This window comes from Mobula birostris, chromosome 4, assembly GCF_030028105.1.
Source record: "Mobula birostris isolate sMobBir1 chromosome 4, sMobBir1.hap1, whole genome shotgun sequence".
Classification (NCBI taxonomy): Eukaryota; Metazoa; Chordata; class Chondrichthyes; order Myliobatiformes; family Myliobatidae; genus Mobula; species Mobula birostris.
Window position 1 is genome coordinate 40,709,039 of NC_092373.1, and position 21,706 is coordinate 40,730,744.

A 21,706-nucleotide genomic window follows, 5' to 3' on the forward strand; every position below is an offset into this window, starting at 1 on the left:
CCTCTCGAAAGTCTTGTTCAAAATGTCGTAACTGTAGACATTGTTCAAGCTTGAGATGGTGTTTGGACCAAAACTGGTCGAAGGCATTTTCAGTTTCTTCCAGTTGTATCAGTAACCTATTGTGCAGCATTTAACAATTCAAAATAAAATTACAACTTAAGCATCAATAATCTTTAAATATATCACAAATTATTAAATACACCCTAGCTCTCTTCTCATTACTACCATCAGGCAAAAGGTACAGGAGTCTTGGGTCCCAAACCACCAGATTCAGGTGCAGCTGTTATCCCACAACAATTGGGCTCCTGAACCGATGTAGATAACTTCACTCACCACAACTCTGAAGTGGTCCCACAATCTAGACTCACTTTCAATGACTGCACAACACATGAACCTACAACTTAACTTTCAGTATTATTTATTCTTCTTATTTGCATAATCTGTCTTTTGCACATTGTTTGCCAGGCTTTGTTTATGTATTTCATAAATTTCTATTGTATTTCTTATTTTGCATGTAAATGCCTGCAAGAAAATGAATCAGAAGGTAGTCTCATATGGTAAATATACTTACTTTGAACTCCAATGTAAAATTAGGAATAACATTTAAAAGCTGCTTTAAAAAAAAATGCAAGCAATTGAAGTAAGATTAGAATATTTCCGTCAACTGGCAAGACTTTTATCCATGGGTTTTTATCCACGATCCCAGTGTGCAGGGTAACTAGAGCACTATTTAAATAGTTTTCATGCATGATTAGTAAGTTTTGGATTGTGGTGGGGTGAAAATTGGTCAATCATTTTGCTCTTAATCAAAGTCCATGATATGCTGGGAAGGACATGGGGATGTGTTTAATGACTAACAGGATTAGTTCTGGCTTTGATGCTTGTATTGGTTGAGGTGCTTATTAACACACACCATCTGGCATCGTATACTGAGAATGTTCTATCATGTATTACTGCCACGCATCATTGGCCCACTTGAATGGATTTTTAAGGAAAATAGTGCCTACTGCATCAAATCTTAATAATGTTAATGTTTTCAGCTGAAGTGAGACAGGTATCTTCATTAAAGAGAACAAAATATACCACTGAACCAATGTTGGGGTCAAGAAAAATTGCTCTACTTAATATTATCATTAAATAACAGAGCTGTTGCCTCACAGAGACAGTGCATAGGTCAATCCTTAGCCCTGCTACTGTCTGTGTAAAGTTAGCATGTTTTCTGTGACAATGTGGGTTCCACATCACAAACATATGCAGGTTAACACGTGTAGGTTAACTAACCATCATAAATTGCCTCCAATGTGTAGATAGATGGTTGTATCTGAAAAGAGTTGATGGGAGTGTGGGGGAATAAATGGGATTAGTGTGATTGGGTGCTTGATGGTTGCTATAAACTCAGTGGGTGGATGGGCCTGCTTCCATGCTCTGTATCCATTAAGTTTGAAATCTATATATGTGTAGAAGAGTGGTCATACTGTACATTTCAAAAACATATAATGAGGTACTACACCAACAAAACAGCCACAATAAATATTGAAGAAAGTAAACTGAAAAATAATGTGATTGAGTTTTGGAGATTTTCATAAATTCCTTTGCAAAAAAAAAAATGATTTCGCTTGTAAAGTTCAAACTTTTCAATGAGCAGAATACTTGCTGAAGTTGTTAGATTCTTGATTAGTAGGGGTATCAAAGGTTTGGGGAGAAGGCAGGAGAATGGGGTAGAGAGGGAATAAGTCAGCCCTGATGGAATGGTGGAGGAAACTCAATGGGCTAAATGGCGTAATTCTGCTCCCATGTCTTCGTGGTCTTGCAATTCTAGTTCTGAGCTGCCACTTAAGCAAAATCCTCCAAGGAAAAAATATGTTGATGAAATGAAGTTTTATGCTATGATTAATGTAATTTCATACTATTGGGCTTCAGTAGTCTAAGAACCTTCATTATTAACAACTGAGGCAGCATTAGAAAAAAAACCAGGAGAATGATAACTACAATAATGTCCAACACTTGCTTTCCCCATTTAAACAGCATTATACTATTTTCACCCTGTCCTTCCTCCCTGAATTTGATCTCTCTGTTGTCAAAATTCCATTATATTGTGTAAATTCTCCATTCCTGGGCCTGAGACTTTCCCAAGCCTCCACCTGACGTCTTTACCATAATGAACTAAGTAACTAATGGAAGGAGTCTAATATAACTTTTAATTTCTCATCTTGGAATCAATATGAAATTTCTAAATTTCTCAGCATGAAATTACAGAAAGATGAGACTAATCCATAAATTTAATTCCTAAAGTGGGGCAAGGCAGATTTTGAAGACAGGAAGTTGCAAAGGTTGAGTTGGTGAAGCTGTTTGCAGCTAAAGGGACATTTGGCAAGTGGGAGGCTTTTGAAAGTGAGATGGGGAGTAGTGCAGAGCACACCAAGTTGCCAGCATGCAGGATACTCAGCTGAACCTTATGGACAATCCTGCTTGTACAGTATGTGAACTCCTCCCACATGGGAGTGGCTAACAGAGTAACATAGGAATAACACTAGTAACTCCCTCTACATCTTCCCTTCTTGGAAAAAAGAGAAAAACTAGCTATGTACCTCTTGTCTATAGAACTGCATTGAAATTATAATCGCTGAAATGGGATCAGAGGGATCTTGGGGTCCAAGCCCATAGGACGCTCAAAGCAGCTGCGCAAGTTGACTCTGTGGTTAAGAAGGTATACGGTGTATTGGCCTCCATCAATCGTGGAATTGAATTTAGGAGCCGAGGGGTAATGTTGCAGCTGTTTAGGACCCTGGTCAGACCCCACTTGGAGTACTATGCTCACTTCTGGTCGCCTCACTACAGGAAGGATGCGGAAACCATAGAAAGGGTGCAGAGGAGATTTACAAGGATGTTGCCTGGATTGGGGAGCATGCCTTATGAGAATACGTTGAGTGAAATCGGCCTCTTCTCCTTGAAGCAACGAAGGATGAGAGGTGACGTGATAGAGGTGTATAATGATGAGAGACATTGATCGTGTGGGTAGTCAGAGGCTTTTTTCCAGGGCTGAAATGGTTACCACAAGAGGGCACAGGTTTAAGGTGCTCAGGAGTAGGAACAGAGGAGATGTCAGGGGTAAGTTTTTTATGTAGAGAAAATAAGTTTTTTATGGTCGGCACAAATTTGTGGGCCAAAGGGCCTGTATTGTGCTGTAGGCTTTCTAATTCAGTTCACTTTACCCATTGCATGTAACTTGCGCTCCTTACATAAATATAAAAAATTGCCAACATTATAACAATCTTTCTTTGTTTTTAATGGTCTTTCTCTTTACTTTTCTCAATTCCTTTTACTTTTGCACCAATTCCTTTTTTTTAAAAAAAAAAGAACCTTCTCATTTTGTGAAATGTTTTCAACATTAGAACTCTTTAATGGAGGTCAGGGCAGACTACCTGAACACTCTGGCAAAGTGAGAGGATTATTCTGCCTCTTTGGTCACTTGTCCTAAGCTATTAGACTGTGGAGTATATCTCTGTGATGGGACAGATAAATGTTCCTTTGGTGAATTGGTCTGAAGCCCGAACAGCTTCACCACTCCCGAGTGGCGACAAAGATTTTGCTCTGTGTCTGAGATCACACACGTTCTTCATTTTCTCACGCTGTGTTGTCTCAAAATTACTCACTTTGTGTAAGTGCAGTAAGTGAGGTTGGAGAAGGGAAGGAAGAATTGGCAGGCTTGTTCTCAGTCTTCAACCCATTGACACCTCTGGACTGTAACTTCACAAGAAGAATGGAGCGATAAGCTAGCAGTGTTTTGTAGTCATCTTTTGCCTTCAGTAGGAGACACTTAACAGCTTGCACTGCTCTTTCCACTTCTCCATTTCTCTGTGGCCACTTTGGATCACTTTTCTGGTCTCTGCACTCTCAGTCCCTAGCAAAGGCTTTGAGTTCTGAGCCGCTGAATTGGGAACCATTGTCTGACACAAGTGTCTCTGGTATTCCATGGTGAGCAAATACAGATTTCAGGTGCTGTATAACTGCTGCTGAGGATGCAGAGGACAGCTTGGACACCTCAACATTCCCTGAGTAGCATGCACATTGAAATGATATTTGTCTCTTTTCAGCTCAAAATTGTCTGTGCCTGCAATTTGCCATGGGAAGTCTGGGAATTCTGTGGGGCAGAGAGATTTCGCATGATTTTTATGCAGCTTTTCACATGCTTCATATTGCTTTACATAATCTCCCAGATGTGTGCTCAGACCAGGCCACCACACGGACTGCCTTGCTCTTAGGTGACATTTATCGGTGCCTTGATGTCCTTGGTGGACCTGACTGACAATTTTGGCGTGCATAGAAGCAGGGATGACAAATCTGGAGCCCTTTAGCAGCAAAAATGGTGAGTTTCTCTCTTTCTAGCCAGTAAGGTCTGAATTCATGAGCTCCTTTTAGAACAGCAGGCCATCCATAATCACAGATTTGGACTTCTTTCAACTCGGCCTGAATTTCATGCAGTTTACTCTGTGATGCAGGAAAGTTTTCATGTACCTGAGCTATTAGATGTTGGAGTCGCCTTCTGTCCACTCGTTTTTGCATGGCATCCTCGACAGAGTGTCTGGGGTTGTGAAAGATTTGCCGAGGACATGCTCAAAGGCATAACAGTATCACAGAAGCCTCATTCTGAATCTTGAATCACGTTCTGAATGTGGAGGTAATTCATCCAAGTGTTTCGAGCTGAGGAGGCTGACAAGTGGTTTGTGATCTGTTTTAAGGAGGAACTCGAATTTAGTGCCTATCAAGTAGCAGCTGAAGCATTCAGAAACCCACACGAGAGCCAGTGTCTCCTTTCAATTTGGGTGTAACACTGTTCAGTAAGAGTCAGTACTTTTGATTACATATGCTTCCGATTTCCATTCACCACTGCAGTTTTGCATGAGCAGTCCCCACTAGGCCAAAGGAAGAGGCGTCTGCTGAGACATTGGTTACTTTGTTCTGATCCAAGAACACCAATGTTGGTGGAGAGATGAGCTCTGCTTTAAGTGATGAGAATGGCTTCTCCTGTGGTGCATCCTAGGTCCAAATGTTTCTCTGCGAGAGGAGGTCATGTAGTGGCTTCGTTTTCTCTGCCAAATCTGGAATGAACTTTCCCAGCTGGTTTACCATGCCAAGGAAACTGCGGATCTCTCATCTGGTAGGTTGTTCCATGTTCCGAACTCCTGCCAGTTTGTCTGAATCTAGTTGCACTCCCTCTGAGGAGAGTTGGTGGCCTAAGAACTTCACCTCCAACTTTGCAAATTTGCATTTTTTTTTTTGTTCAGGATGATTCCAGCCTGGTTCAGTTTCTCCAAGGCAGCTCCCATTCTTTTGTCAGGTTCCTTGAGCCTCTGAAGATGAGTATATCATCCATGTGGCAGGCTACTCCTTTCAGTCCCTCCAAAACTTGGTTTTTCCTCATCTGAAAGAGTTCAGGGGCTGATGAGATGCCAAAAGGGAGTCTCTAGAAGGCACACTGTCCATATGGTGTGATAAAGTTTGGGAGCTTCTGTGATTCAGGAGATAGACAGGTCAACCAGAACTCTGACCTTGCATCTAGTTTGGTGAAGATCTTTGCTCCACCCAGCGTACCCAAGGTGTGTTCAACAGAGGGCGGAATAAAGTCCTTTCACCTCACTGCATTCTTCCATTTTGTTAGATCAACACATCCTCACCGTGTCATCTGGCTTGGGAACAGGAACCACGGCCGCACACCAGCAAGGAGGTCCATTCATTCTAGTTATGATATCAAGCACCTCCATTCTCTCTTTGATTTTGATTTGTTCGTCAAAATTTGATTTTGTTCGTCAATGCGACGGTGGTAGATGCTTTACTGTGGTCAAACAGTAGAGCATTATGCCTAGCCTCAGCTGGAGAAGGTACACTTCGTTCATTATCCCCCAGGTCTGTGAACAATTCCGGGTGCTTCTCCAGTAACTGAACATTGTTTAGCGAATCCATCCTTGCAGTGAGGTTCAGCTTCTCGATGGCATGTCATCCCAGCAGTGAGTGAGAAATGTTTCTGTACAGGACACCAGCAGGAACTTTATTGATAACCCAACTTGTACCATTTGTGAACTGCTCCTGTGTGAGAGTGGCTACCTGAGTGGCACAGGAACAACACTATTCACTACCACTACAGGGGGAGCTGAAGGACAAGACGTTCCCGCTAGAGTGATGAAGGGCAAAGCGACTATGATTAGGGAGCCCTTGATGATGAGGGTTGTTGACCCACTGGTCAGGAAAAAGAAGACAGCATATGTCAGGTACAGGCAGCTGAGATCAAGCCATGCTCTTGCTGTATCAGAGATGTAGGAATATGCTTATGAATGGAATCAGGAATGCAAAATGAGGACATGTGATAGCTTTGGTGACAAGGTAATGAAGAATCCTAAGAGACTCTATAGGTGTATTAAGGGCAAAGGGCTAACTAGAGAGAGAATAGGTACCTTTAAACTACAAAGTTGTCAATTATGTGTGGAGTCATAGGAAACAAACAAGGTTTTAAACGAATTTTTTTTTGTTTGTATTTACTGTGGAAAAATTGATGGAGGATAAGGAATTAAGGGAGATGAATAATGATGTATGGAACAGATTCACTTTACAAAAGAGGTGTTGGCAGTGTGAAGGCGGATTAAAGTAGCTAAATTTCCAAGGCCTGATATGTGTATCCTAGGATACTGTGAGAAGGCAGGGAAAAAATTGCAGGACCTCTGGCAGAGATATCATATTTACATCATCTTTAGCCACAGATGAGGTTCTGAGTACTGGAAGTGGTTAATGCCGTGCCTTTAATTATAGACTGGGGAGTCTAACATCAGTTAATGGAGGGGGCCCTGAGGGCATGACCTACCAACATTTAGGAAGGCAAGGACTGATAACGATTAGTCATCACGGCTTTGTGTATGGGAAATTGTGTGTCATAAATTTGAATGTCTACTTAGATTTTAGCAGGGCTTTGGAAAACATGCCAAGTAGTAGGCTAGTCTGAAAGATCCGATCACATGAGATGCAGGATCATCTAACCAAATGCAAGGGGTCAGAGGATTATTGTTCATGTTAGAGAACTGTGGCCAGTTATATGCCACAAGGATCGATGCAGGGTCCATTGTTGTTTGTCATCTATATTAACAATTTGATGACTATGTTGAGGATGACACCAAAAGTGGTGGTGTAGTGAACAATGATACACATTACAACAGGATCTCGATCATTTGGGGAGTGGAGGAAGGAATGGCAGATGGAATTTAACTTGGGCAAATGCAAGGTGTTGTATTTTGGTCAGTTAATTTTAGTAATAGGTCAAAAAGTAATTAAGATACAAGAAAGACTAATGTTAACATCGACATTTTATCTTAAAAAAAATGAATGTTGTATACTTATTTCTAATGTGGAGTCACTTGACGCATCCTGATTATCTAGTCTGCTGTGTAAAACAGTTATCCATTTTACATAAACACGATCAGTTCAGGTTCACTGGTAGTTATTTATATTGCTTATATAATGCATTTTTGAGATTGTGTTATAAAGAAAAAAATCTGACATGAAGTCTCCCACTAACCTTTCAACAGTAGCCATATTTTCCAGTTCATCAGAATTCAGATTATAATTAGGATTTTTAGTAACTGGCTCCTTAATATGTACCAGTAAAGTATTACCTTCTGTAACTGCTGATTTTAGTTTATCCTGAAAAACAAGAACAGCTTATTAATCATTGCTTTAACTTAGAAAACGAGGTCTTGTGATCATTAGCAACAAAGGATACTGCACATCACTGAATACATCTTTTGCAGTTTTTGCAATGTGTACAATGGAATGTACAGTAAATAGTATGACACTAAACACAAGACAGCGAAGTATTACCAATCACTTTTTTAAAGAATTGTTAAATGCTTGGATTTGTTATTTTTTTAATAACCACTTACATGGCTTTATATTATTAACTTCCTATAAAGATGTCTAAAATTAATGACTTGCTATCATCAGCCCTGAGGCCTGACATGGTCATTCTGTCAGAAAGCTCAAAGCAGGTGCTAGAACGGACAGTTCCTTGGGCATTCAAGTGCAAGAAGGCCAAGTACCAGGAGCTGGTAGAGCAATGTCAAAGGTAGATGGAGGGCATGATGCGAGGCTATAGGGTGGGGTACAGAGGCGCCTTGCTCTGCACAACCCACTTTCTCCTTGGCATCAAGGAGGGCTGCAAAGGGAAGAGCCATCAGCACCATCACTGAGGCTGCGGAGCAAGCCTCCAGGTGGCCATGGATCAAGAGGTGTGACTCGTGGACTGATGGTGCTGGGATACAAGCTGGGGCCTCCAGATGGCCATGGATCAAGAGGTGTGACCCGTGGACTGATGGTGCTGGGATACAAGCTGGGGCGTCCAGATGGCTATGGATCAAGAGGTGTGACGTGTGGACCAATACTGATGGGACACAAGTCAGGGCCTGATCAACCCTGCCTGGGTCGCCTGGATGACAGTGTCTGATGTTGAAAGATCCGAAACACCTGATGACCCCAGCTTATATCCCTGATGGTGTGTCCCAGCACATTCTAGGACATATCTCAGCATCTGGTAACATCAAAATCTGTTGACTTTGAAATGAGGTGGGGTCTAGGTGTCAATCACTTTGCTGGATCTGGGTTCACATACCAAACTGGGTAAAGATGGTGCTTAAGGAGGGTTTTTTCCAGTAATGGTGGGGCTGATTTATGTCCATCATTCATGAAACTAGCTCCTATTTAATACAGGTCAACCACCTTGAATCTGGTAATCAGTAATTTGTTTCCACTGCTAGTCTGGACATAACTTTCGCCAGTCTAATTTCAAATTCCCCGTGTTGTCATGTTAACCCTTCACCACTGTTTTGGAGCACTATTTGCAGAATCAGCTATTGCCATGGTCTTTTAAAAAAAGCAAGTCATTCCTCTGTGTTATTCTGCATTCATTTCTATAATCTGTGCTGATCTAGAACCAGTCATGTCTTCATTGAATAAAGGAAGTGCTTCTCGTGATGTAAAATACAAACACCATAGGTTATCTATACAAGATCAGGTGGAAGTTCTGGAAAAAACAGTGATGTGTCTATGGAAGGCTGTGTGACTTGCATAAGATCAGCTCTCCCACAGTTTATCATAAAAAGAAACAAACAGAAAAGTTACTCCAGACAGCGAATCAAAAAAGCAGATGTGCATAAGGAAAACAATGAAAGCTGGAAGGGTGAGATGATCATTAAGTGGGTTAGAGGCGTTTATTTATTTAATCACCTGTGATTTGGCAAAATCACTAATCCAGCACTGCACAAGACCCAATCACTCTAGATGTTTGGTGGTCAACCTGTATTTCAGATTCATTTAAAGACTTGACTTAATCAATTGTCCAGAATCCTGGTTGCTATTCAAGTAACTTAACCATTCCTCTACAAGATCATTAACTGAAATATGGTATCACACTACACAAGAGACCCCAGTGTAACATTATGCTACATTTTCAATGTTCTGTTACACATATAAAGTCATTTTTAGTTGTGCTATAATGCTAATTATGCTGTAATGACTTCCGGTCAAGATAGCACTGTGTACAATGCTCGCTTGGTCGACATCTTCCAGATAGCGCACAAAAAATTCTTTTTTACTACTCTTGCGTCTGTTTTTCACCTTAAATCTGTTTCTGGGACTGTTAGAGCCTGTGATTTGCAGCTTGGAGATCCAGTGTTCTGCTGTGTCCGAGAAGATTCTGGAAAGTGAGTGCGTACTCAGACAGCCTCGATGCAAAGAAACTTTGAGACGGGGCACGATGTTTGACTCCATTTCATGATTAAAGCATCGAGGAAGATTGAGACATCGAGGTGAACTGAGTGAGAGTTCAGAGCTGACTGCCATCCTTTTGATCACTGACAAAGAAGGAATCTGTGAGTAGCCTATCACAGTGTGGCTCAGGGTGGCAGGTGGGTAGGCATCTCTGCCTCATGTGGTGTCCCTCTCTTTCAACCGTGTCAACAGCTGATTCTACAAATGGTGCCACTGATGCGATTGACACTTAGCTGCCACCTCATTTCAAAGACAATAGATTTTGATATTACCAGATGCCGTGATACATCCTAAGACGCACTGGGACACATCATTAATGTTGGTGATATCAGACAATGGTTTTGTGGTTTTGTGTTTATGAATTGGACTACTGAGTTTATGGACTGTGGACTTCAGTCTTACGGTTTTTATATTCAGGGTGTTTTTATTGCCCATTCCTTTTCTGTTTTGTTGTGGGAGGGGAGGGCGCTTGGGGGTTGATGTTCTGTTAATTATTTGTGCGGGGGAGTGGTTGTTTTTGGGGGAGGGGGGTGGTCAATGTTCCTGTTCCATTTTGTGTGGGTGGAAGGGGGTATTGGGAGTGATGATTGGGATTCGTGTGTGTGTGTTTGTCTGTGTCTGATGCTTCTCTCTGAACAACTTTCATGTTCTTTCTTTGAAATTTGTCTTCTCCAGATAGCCATGAAACAGAGTTGTATATGGATACATGCTTTGATAATAAATGAACCTTCGAACCTTTTGATGTTAAATAGATTTTTACTCAATCATTGCTTAAGAAACAATTAATAATTTTCAATACAGAACTACACTCAATGGCCACTTTATTCAGAGCTTCCTGTAGTGTATGGTCATGGCCATCTGCTGCTGTAGTCCATGCACTTCGAGATTTAATGTATTGTACATTCACTGTTGTGAAGCCTGGTTATTTGAGTTCCTGTTGCCTTCCTGTCAGCTTGAATCAGTCTGGCCATTCTCCTCTGACCTCACAATGCATTTTCCCTACTGCTTATTAATTTTTTTTTGTTTTTCACACCATTCTCAGTTAACTTCAGAGACCGTTGTGTGTGAAAATCCCAGGTGATCAGCAGTTTCTGAGATATTCAAGCCACCCTGTCTGGCATCAACAATCATTCCACGGTCAAAATCACTTGGATCACATTTCTTGCCCCTTCTGATGCTCTGGTCTGAACAGCAACTGAACCTCTTGACCATGTTTGCATGCTTTCAGGCATTGATTTGCTGATTAGATATTTGCATTAATGAGCAGGTGTACAGGTTTCCCTCAAAGTACACAATGTCCAATTCATTCAATAGTTTATCTTATCCTTAATACTATTCAGAGGGTATGTGCATGGACAGCAAAATAGCACTGAATGCCTATCCCTAATTGCCCTCAGCAAAGCACTTTAATACAACTTACATTTAGAAATGAGGGTCAACCAAGTGGTTGTGGACATGAAGTCACATTTTGGCTGACTGGGTGAAATCTCCGGTCTCTGGGTAATTTGGCTCCCATGATATTCCGCTATCAGTTATTAATTGAAGGCATAAGCATTGGAATGTAACAATTCCCATAAAATTGCCAAATGAGATAACAATTCCACTAAGTGTTACCTTGCTGTCCACGTGCACATCCTCCTGAGTTATTACCGTTAGCCCCCAAACTGTATCATTGATACTGAAGTATATTAATAAGCACATGATGATACCTACCTTGAGATCATTGTGCTTTTCTGAGTGAGTGGTGAGCAGCACTTTAGTACACTGGACATCATTGGGTAATTCGGTTTCTGCAAGCTCAGTGCCAAACGACTGTAACAACTGTGCTGTCACCTTCACTGTCATTGCAAAGTTTTCAATGGCCTGAAATCAAATATTTTGGAATTTGTAGAAATCATAAACCCAATACATATTAAAAACCAAGAATGTGTAGATACACACACCCTTAATATTGCAACCTAACTGCTTAACAACTCATTAACTGAAAATTAATCTTGGGAGGAAAACATGTTGTAGCAACCAAGTTAAAACAACATGCAGAATAACAAATAACAAAGTGAACTAGGATTTTCATTTGCATCTGGCGCAATTAACAGGAGCAAAGTGACAACATCTTGCACAGTAGTGGAATATTAAGACTTCCGTCTGCCAATACTTTTACCTGCAAAGTTACAGTGACAGGTCACTAAGAAAGATGCCTGAACACAAACTGGGAAATGAAAGCAAACTGCCATTCTTCCACAATCCAGTTTACACGATGTGTGCCTCTGGAGCAGCTTGGTATTAATCAATATTTTCTCTAAGAAAATGAGAAATCCAGCCACAATTTTGTGTTTAAAATGATAAGGCAAGTGCAGTACGACGTTATTTGTAGGTAAGGACCAAGTACACAGTCAAACAAAAATATTCATAAGATTCTGGCTACCTACCTCACTCCATTAACTTTACAAAAGTCTCATTTACCCTTTTTTGAGGAATTTGCTGTATTAGCCTAATCATTGCCTATTAAACCTGAAGAAAATTGTGTCCTATAGCCTAGCCATGATAAGTGTGGTAAACAAGCTAAACATTTTGTCATTGAAAATTAACTGTTAAAATAATAGAATCTTAATTTTCATATATACATGGTGTACTTGTTGTAAATAGTATACAATTTGTCTATAAGAAGGGTCAGAGCCATCTCTATTTCCTGAGGAGACTGAGGTCCTTTAACACCTGCCGGACGATGCTGAGGATGTTCTACGAGTCTGTGGTGGCCAGTGATATCATCTTTGCTGTTGTGTGCTGGGGCAGCAGGCTGAGGGTAGCAGATACAAACAGAATCAACAAACTCATTCGTAAGGCCAATGATGTTGTAGGGATGGAACTGGACTCTCTCACGGTGGTGTCTGAAAAGAGGATACTGTCTAAGTTGCATGCCATCTTGGTCAATGTCTCCCATCCACTACATAATGTACCGGGTGGGCACAGGAGTACATTCAGCCTGAGACTCATTCCTCCGAGATGCAGCACAGAGCGTCATAAGAAGTCATTCCTGCCTGTGGCCATCAAACTTTACAACTCCTCCCTTGGAGGGTCAGACACCCTGAGCCGATAGGCTGGTCCTGGACTTATTTCATAATTTACTGGCATAATTTACATATTACTATTTAACTATTTATGGTTCTATTACTATTTATTATTTATGGTGCAACTGTAACGTAAACCAATTTCCCCTGGGATCAATAAAGTATGACTATGACTATTTAATGTTAATTGGATGTTGAATACAACTGAAGCCTTTACTAGGTACAATCTCAGAAAAACTGTGGCCCTATTCTTTATTATATGAAGTTATTCTGTATGACATTTGTAACTATTATTAACCATTTACCATGAATGTCAACATACTCGATTTTTCATTAGAACAGATTTAAATATTCCATTTGAAATTTACTTTCATTAAGATAATGGTGAGAATATTCTCGGTAACAGAATGAAGAGCAGATGTTATGGTGTACAATTTATCTGCCAGAAAAGACTCATGGCAAATAATGCAGATATTCTCCGGAATTCTCAGCACGGACATTCTGCTGATCCTTCCAAACTGGTGGGCCTGAGACCAAGAAACAGAAGGAGATGACGGTTCAGAGTACAGGTACTGCTTTCTAAGTTGCAGACTGTGACAATGATCGCCCTTATTTACCAATTCAAACTGCTGGCACTTTGGCCAGTTTTATTAATAGATTTCATATTTTCAGAAAATTTGTTAAAATATTGCAATTGGCAATTTAATACCTCCAATTTAAAAATCAATACCTCAGATAGACAATTAAAAATAGATAAATGAAAGGTTGTTAAAAAAAAATTGGTTATTGCACTTACAGTTCGATGGTGAATCCACTGATTATGACAGTATTCCAGAGTGCCTCCCAAGTCCTTTGTTAACTGACTTTTCTCAATGTAATTGTGCAGGTCCGCTATAGTATTTAACATGATGATCTGGAACAGATTCAACAGAGAGCTTTTTGAGCTATCAATTCATCCTTACCTGTTCCTAGAATATCGTAACAATGAATATCCAAAGCAATTGTCAGAATGCACCAGTTGTCAGATGAATATTATACCATTATAATGATAATTTAGAGCAAATAAATTAAATATTATACAAACCTGTAATTCTACAATGAACTTTGAAGTACAGTACACAGAAAATCATAAATATTTGTCCAGTTTTATGAAAGATAAAAAGATCCAAGACACCGAAGGACAGAAGTTGCAACTTCTGTTTACAGTATCATTCTTAATTGTTATGGTTATTTTAGTAAGTCTGTGTGTATACTAGATATCCATAATGTCCTTGAATTACATGAGCTTGCAGTAAATACAGATAATCCTTGCTCATGCTAACATTCTATACGTTTATTCTTGCTTGTTCAGGTCAGATTATATCTTTTGGGAGATTGCAGTCAGCTCAAACAATAATGTGCAAGGATCTTCCAGGAACATCACTGAAGATGTGTCCAGAAGCATCAATAGATGTATGTACACAGCTTACACTCTGAGTTAATCAGTGACAACCAGGAAAAACTGGGTGACAACCGCGAAGAGTGGTGATGACTGGAGAGGCAGTGACAGCCCGGAGAGACGGCAACCAGGGCAGAACGGGCTGGCAACCCAATCTGTGTCCTCTGAGAGGAGGACCCCCACAAAAGCTACAAAGAATCTAAGGAAAAGATACCCCCAGGGGTGCCCGAGACAGGGGGAGGATGAGCACCCCAGTCGGATGGACACAACGACATCAGACCCAGGCAATGAACAAACGACGATGAGGAAGCAGTGTGCATGTGGCAAAATCTGCAAGAACGATCGCGGCTTGAAGATCCACCAAGCGAGGATGAAGTGTTTGGCGGGAGCAGGAGCAGCACAACGCGCAGGTGTCCAACCTGGTGAGACGAAGGAGGGGCCAGGCCCGGAGTCACCCCATAGTGCCCGGAACCTCCAAGTGTTGCAAACTAATCCCTCGAACATGAAGTCTAACAGGAGGCAGATCAAATGGCCTGCAGCTAACGGGACTTCACTGTGGAAGCAGTTTGATGAAGATGTTAACCAAATTCTGGAGGCAATGGCGAAGGGAGGGGTTGATAGGAAGCTGCAAGCCATGACAACAATTATTGTCAGTATTGCAGCTGAACGGTTCGGAGAAGAGGAGAAGGAAGGCTCCAAAATGTCTTACTCGAAGAACCAAAGAACCACTGAGGATCCACAACATCAGGCAGGAGATGAAAGCACTGAAGTCCCAATACAAGGAGGCAGGAGAAGAGGAGCGATTGGCTTGGCCCAGCTGATGTGCATACTACGAAAGAAGATCAGGGTCCTCCGCCGGGCAGAGTGGCATCGGAGGCGTCGTCGTGAAAGGGCTCGAAAACGTGCTGCCTTTATCGCTAACCCCTTCAAGTTCACCAAGGAGTTGCTGGGGGAGAAGCGCAATGGGAAACTGGCCTGTTCGCAGGAAGACATAGACCAACATCTGAAGAAGATATATAATGATCCTGAAAGACAGCAGGAGTTGGGAGAGTGTGACATCCTAATAGCCCCACCTGAACCGGATGTGCAGTTCGACATGTCAGAGCTGCAACTAAAGGAAGTCAGAGAGGTCGTCTGCAAAGCAAGGGCAAGCTGGGCTCCAGGACCAAGCAACACCTCGTACAAAGTGTACAAGAACTGCCCCAAACTCCTGCTGCGTCTGTGGAAGATCCTGAGAATCTTCTGGAGAAGGGGGAAGATCCCAGAATAGTGGAGAGTGGCTGAAGGGGTATGGATCCCGAAGGAGGAAAATGCCACCCAGATAGATCAGTTTCGCATCATCTCCATGCTGTGTGTCGAGGTGAAGATCTCCTTCAGTGCAGTTTCTAACCGGCTGTGCACCTACCTAGCAAAGGACACCTATATTGATACATCAGTCCAGAAGGGTGGCATTTCAGGGATGCCGGGCTGTCTGGAGCACATCAGTGTGGCGACACAGCTCACCAAGGAAGCCAGAGAGAACAAGGGCAACCTGTCAGTGTTGTGGCTCGACCTGGCAAATGCATATGGCTCCATTCCGCACAAGCTGGTGCAGCTCACACTGACCAAATATCATGTCCCCAGCAGGATCAGGGACCTTATCACTGATTATTACAGCAACTTCAGGATGAGGGTCACTTCAGGAGCAATCACATCAACCTGGCACAAGGTGGAGATTGGCATCATCACAGGGTGCACTATCTCAGTGACACTGTTCTCCCTAGCCATGAACATGCTCACCAAGTCTGCTGAACCAGAGTGCAGAGGGCCCAGAATGAATTCTGCTCAACGGCAACCACCGTTCAGGGCATTCATGGATGACCTCACAGTCACCACAGAATCAGTCCCAGGCTGCCGGAGGATTCTGCAAGGGCTCGAAAAGCTGGTGGAGTGGGCCCAGATGCGTTTCAAACCTGCCAAATCAAGATCGATGGTGCTGAGGAAAGGGAAGGTGGAGAACAAGTTCTGGTTCAGCATCGCAGGCACAGCCATCCCAACCATCACAGAAAAGCCAGTAAAGAGCGTAGGCAAAGTTTTTGACAGCTCTTTAAGGGACACAACATCCATTCAGGCAACCTGCACCGAGTTGGATGGCTGGCTGAAATCTGTGGACAAGTCTGTCCTACCTGGGAAGTTTAAAGCGTGGGTGTATCAGCATGGCATTCTTCCCAGAATCCTGTGGCCCCTCCTCATCTATGCAGTCCCGATCTCGACAGTCGAAACCTTAGAGAGGAGGGTTAGTAACCACCTCAGGAGATGGCTGGGGCTGCCAAAGAGCTTGAGCAGCATCGCACTCTATGGACACCACAACAAACTGCAACTACCCTTCAAATCCTTGGAAGAAGAATTCAAGATAACAGGAGCCAGAGAAGTGCTACAGTATGGGGACTCAAGTGACCCGAAGGTGGCTAGAGCAGGGATCCAAGTAAGTACTGGCAGGAAGTGGAGGGCAGAGGAAGCTGTTCAGGAGGCAGAGGCGAGGTTGCATCACGGGAGGCTGGTGGGAGTGGTCACACAAGGCTGAGCTGGGCTAGGATCCTTTCCAACTCCCCAAATAGACACCAGAGGGAAGGAAAGGCGTGTCTAGTTCAGAAGGAGGTGAGAGCAGTAGTGGAGGAGATGAGAGCCTGCAAGGCGGTGGGAATGAAGCGACGGGGAGCTTGGACAAGATGGGAGAATGTGGTTGAGAGAAAAGTGACCTGGGCTGAGCTTTGGAAAGCCGAACCACACCGCATCCAATTTCTCATCCAGGCAGTGTACGATGTGCTTCCAAGCCCATCAAACCTGCACACATGGGGCAAGGCAGAGTCATCTGCATGCCCACTGTGCTCCAAGCGAGGAACCCTGGAGCACATCCTCAGCGGCTGTGCAAGGGCACTTGGTGAGGGACGGTACAGGTGGAGGCATGATCAGCTCCTGAAGACCATCGCTGAAGCTGTCAGTGCAGGAGTTGAGTGGGCGAAGCGGTCCCGACCCTCCAAGCAGACCATTGCCTTTGTCAGAGCCGGGGAGCAGCCAATACCTGCCAAAAGAACACCTGCAGGCATTCTGAGCTCTGCAAGGGACTGGTAGCTGTTGGTGGACCTCGAAGGGCAGCTGAAGTTCCCCAACCATATCGCAGCCACCACCCTGCAACCAGACATTGTCCTAGTGTCTGAGTTGACTAAGCAAGTGGTGCTGCTGGAGCTGACAGTCCCATGGGAAGACAGTTTGGAAGGGGCCTTTGAAAGGAAGTTCTCCAAATACGCAGGACTGGTCAGCAACTGTCAGCAGGCTGGATGGAGAGCGAGGTGTCTCCCAGTGGAGGTTGGTTGTAGGGGATTCATAGCCCATTCTTTAGTTAGGGCCTTCAGCATTTTGGGCATCGAGGGAGAGAGGAAAAGGGGAGCCATCCGCAGTACCACCAATGCAGCAGAGAGGGCCTCAAGATGGCTGTGGCTCAAAAGTGGGGAGCCATGGAGTCATAAGTAGCTAGCCATCTGGACACAAGCTGGGGTCTGATCAGCCCCGGCTGGGTCACCTGGAGGAGGTTGTATGATGTTCAAAGACCCGAAACACCCGATGATTCCAGGAACATCACTGAAGATGTGTCCAGAAGCATCAATAGATGTATGTACATAGTATTCTTCTAAGATGTATTTTAGGGTTTTAAAATAATATATTTTATTTCCAACATTTTACAGAAGGGAGCGAAAATACAACCAACTTCCTGAAAAAGTAAGTATTTTGAGAAATAATATGCATAGTCATGTGCATTTCCACAACTGAAAATGTGATTTACAACTTGGAATAAACCCCAAAGGAATCTAAACCTGCACTAAAATAGAAACAAAGTTCCCTTTCATATCTTATCAAATATGTTGTTCACCCATGTGATTCTATGAAAGACATTTTAACTGACAGTGTTTAAAGTCATTGCCAATTGAGCAAGTTCCTGCAGAACTTGTGATGAGCTTCTGACAAAAAATACTTTTATTGTCCATACTACTTGCCCTGAAAAGATGACAATAAGGTGCTTTCTTGAATGGCCACAGTGTATGTGGTAAGATGCTCCAACAATGCTGTTAGTCATGAAGTTCCAAAATATTAAAAAGATGGCAATGTACACTCAGAAGCCACTTTATTAGGTGCCTCCTGTATGTTCATGGTCTTCTGCTGCTGTAGCCCATCCACTTCAAGGTTTAATGTACGTACTATACATTCAGAGATGCTCCTCTGCATATCAATGTCGTTACTGTAATGTGTGGTTATTTGAGTTACAGTCGCCTTCCTGTCAGCTTGAAACAGTTTGGCTATTTGCCCACAGAACTGCCGCTCACTGGATGCTTTTTGTTTTTCACACCAGTCACTGTAAACGCTGGAATCCGTTGTGCATGAAAATCCCAGGAGATCAGCAGTTTCAGAGATGTTCAAACCATCTTGTGTGGCACCAACAATCATTCCACAGTCAAGGTCACTTAGATCACCTTTCTTCCCCGTTCTGATGTTTGGTTTGAACAACAAATGAACCTCCTGACCATGTCAGCACGCTTTTATACACTGAGTTACTGCCACATGATTGGTTGATAATGCAGATATCTTAACGAACCTATGTACAATGTACACCTACGGTAACAACCTTGCACGCAACATCAGTAAGACCAATGAATTGATTATGGACCTAGGAAAGGGGAAAGCAAGAGAACACACACCATCCTCATCAAGGGATCCAAAGTGGAGAGGATGAGCAGTCCACAACAGCAGTTATATTTCGTCAGGAGATTTGAGGAGATTTGGTAAATCACCAAAGAAAGCATCCTGATTGCTTGCCTCACCATCTGGTACGGAGGGGCCACTGCACAAGATGAGAAAAAGCTGCAGAAAGTTGTAAACTCAGCCAGCTCCATCATGAATACTAGCCTCCCCAGCATCCAGGCCACTATCAAAAGACAATGCCTCAAAAAGGCAGCATCCATTATTAAAGACCGCACCCCCCCCCCCCCAATCACCAGGAATATACCTTCTTCTCATTGCTCCCATCAAAGAGGAAGTAAAGAAGCCTGGAGACACATACTCAACATTTCAGGAACAACTTCTTCCCTTGCACCATCATATTTCTGAATTAACACCCAACCCTTAAGCACTACCTCAGTATTTTTGCCTCTTTTCCACACTACTTATTTAATTTTCTTTTTACACGTACTTACTGTCACTTATTATTATGTACTGCTGCTGAACAACAACAAAATTCACAACATACGCCGGTGATATTAACCCAGATTCTAATCTAGTAACGTGGCCACTGCGTGTATATGGACGTCAGGCTGGTGTGTGAAATGGATGGCAGCTTGAGGGTGGCAGTGTGCTTATGCTGCTCTTTGCAGATGTTTTCCTATACTCCCCATTGTAGAAGGTGGAGTTTGTGACCTGGAAATCCTTGCTGGAGTAGACTGGTGAGTTGCTGTGGCATGCTCTATACACGGTGCATGCTGTTCACTGCATTGAATTGTGAATGAACGGCTGATCAATTGAACTGCTTAGATAGTACAATGTTTCTTACAGTATTCTCCATTCAAGCAAGCTCATTCATGCCAGCTCATTTGTGACATGCCTTGGATGACAGAAAAGTTTTGGGAGGAGACACTCATTGTACAACATCTGGCCTTTAGCTATCCTATTGGCTGGGATGGGAGAGGCCGGTCTTGCGTTTGTGGAAAGGCAGCTTCACTTGAATATCTTGGCTAAAGGCACATAGCTCAGACACTTTTAGCCTGTTTTTGTTTGCTGTGTTGCACTTTTGTTAAATTGGCAGCTTATTACAGGTACTTCACCTTTGGCATGTCCACTTGTGTGTCTGATGGTAGGTCACCAAGCTGAAGGAGGATCGAAGGCCAAACCCTGCCCATTTTTTATGTCAAAGTTGGAATGGATACTACAATAGGATTCACTTTTACTAGTTCCACCTCAAAACAAGTTGGGCTGCTTGTCTTGGTGTATACAACACAATTGTAGAGTAATAATCTTTTTCTGATGTTTGCTAGCATCAAAAGATCAATTCCCCTCTGGTATAAAGTTTAAGGATTTTAAGCTTTGCATATAGAAGCTAACTGCTGACTCCATAAAATATCCCTTACAAATCAAGTTAATAAGAATTTCACCCAACACAAAGAAACAGACATTTTTGTATTTGTTTTCTTTATTAGTCACTTCGTGTTTTATGAATATCACAAAAATATCCAGAAGATAATTGACCATATGGATTATATTAAGTTGTACCTAGTTTTGACAATTAAGATGACATCAATGAAGTAACCAGCAATAATTCTTAAACTTAATGATACCATGTAAAGTGTTTTTCCTTTAATTTTTCCTTATGGTTTTATTCTCAATGAACACAATAAAAGGTCCTTTGGCTTGCAATGCCAGTACCAAGCATGATGCCAATCCAAACTAATGCCATCTATCTGCCCATGGTCTGTATCCCTCCATTCCTGGCTTATTTGTATGTCAGCCTCCTAAACGCTGCTATCAACTGTGCCTCCATCACTTACTCTGGCAGCACACCCCAGCTACCGAATGCTGTGTTTAAAAGAAAACAACAACTTGCCAAGTAAATCATCTTTAGACTTTCCCCTCTCACCTTAGAATTATTTCCCTTTGGTATTTTGATTTTTCCATCCTGCAATAAAGACTAGCTACCCCATCTATGCCTCCCTGCATATGTTTATGCATCCCTATCAGGTCACCTCTCAGCCTCCAGTGCTTTAGAGAAAATATTTCAAATTTGTCCAACTTCTCCTTACAGATAAAAGTCTACTTTAGGTGACATCTTGATGAACAACTTCTGCACCCTATCTAAAGCCCTACATTCTTCTTGTAATGTGGTGACTAGAACAAGACTCCAGCTGTGCCCTTGCCAAAGTTTTATATAGCTACAACATGACTCGCCGGCTTTTATAGTCAACGTCCCAGCCAATCAAGGCAAGTATGCCGTTCACCTTCTTTATCACTCTGTCTACTTGTTGCCACTTCCAGGGAGCTATGTGCATGCACCCCAATATCTTTGTGCATCAATAATTCTGTGTCCACCATTATCTTATCCCTTTCCTCTTACATTTGAACTCTCAAAGTGCAATACCTTCCATTTGCAAGGTTTAAACTCCATCTACCATTTCTCTACTCACAGCTCTAACTTGTCTATATCCTACTGTGTCCTTTCACAATTGTCTTCACTATCCACAATTCTGCCAATACAATCACAAACAACAGACATCCCAAACACTGATCGCTGCAAAACACCAATGCCTACAGACGTGCAGTCATGACTTCAATGGCCAAGCCAATTTTGCATCCAATCTCTCAGGTCTCCATGCTT

At 42.5% G+C, this 21,706-nt stretch overlaps 1 protein-coding gene across 4 annotated transcripts in view; it reads right to left on the reverse strand.

The window, feature by feature from the left end:
• Window positions 1–21,706, reverse strand: part of mcf2l2 (MCF.2 cell line derived transforming sequence-like 2) — a 407,668-nt gene that overhangs the window by 149,252 nt on the left and 236,710 nt on the right. For all 4 annotated transcript variants that reach the window (XM_072255231.1, XM_072255233.1, XM_072255232.1 and 1 more), the window contains 4 exons: window positions 13,672–13,788; window positions 11,521–11,670; window positions 7,562–7,686; window positions 2–116 (listed from right to left, as the gene is read on the reverse strand). In XM_072255231.1, coding sequence (XP_072111332.1) covers window positions 2–116; window positions 7,562–7,686; window positions 11,521–11,670; window positions 13,672–13,788 — 507 coding nt within the window. The remainder of the gene's footprint in view (window position 1; window positions 117–7,561; window positions 7,687–11,520; window positions 11,671–13,671; window positions 13,789–21,706) is intronic.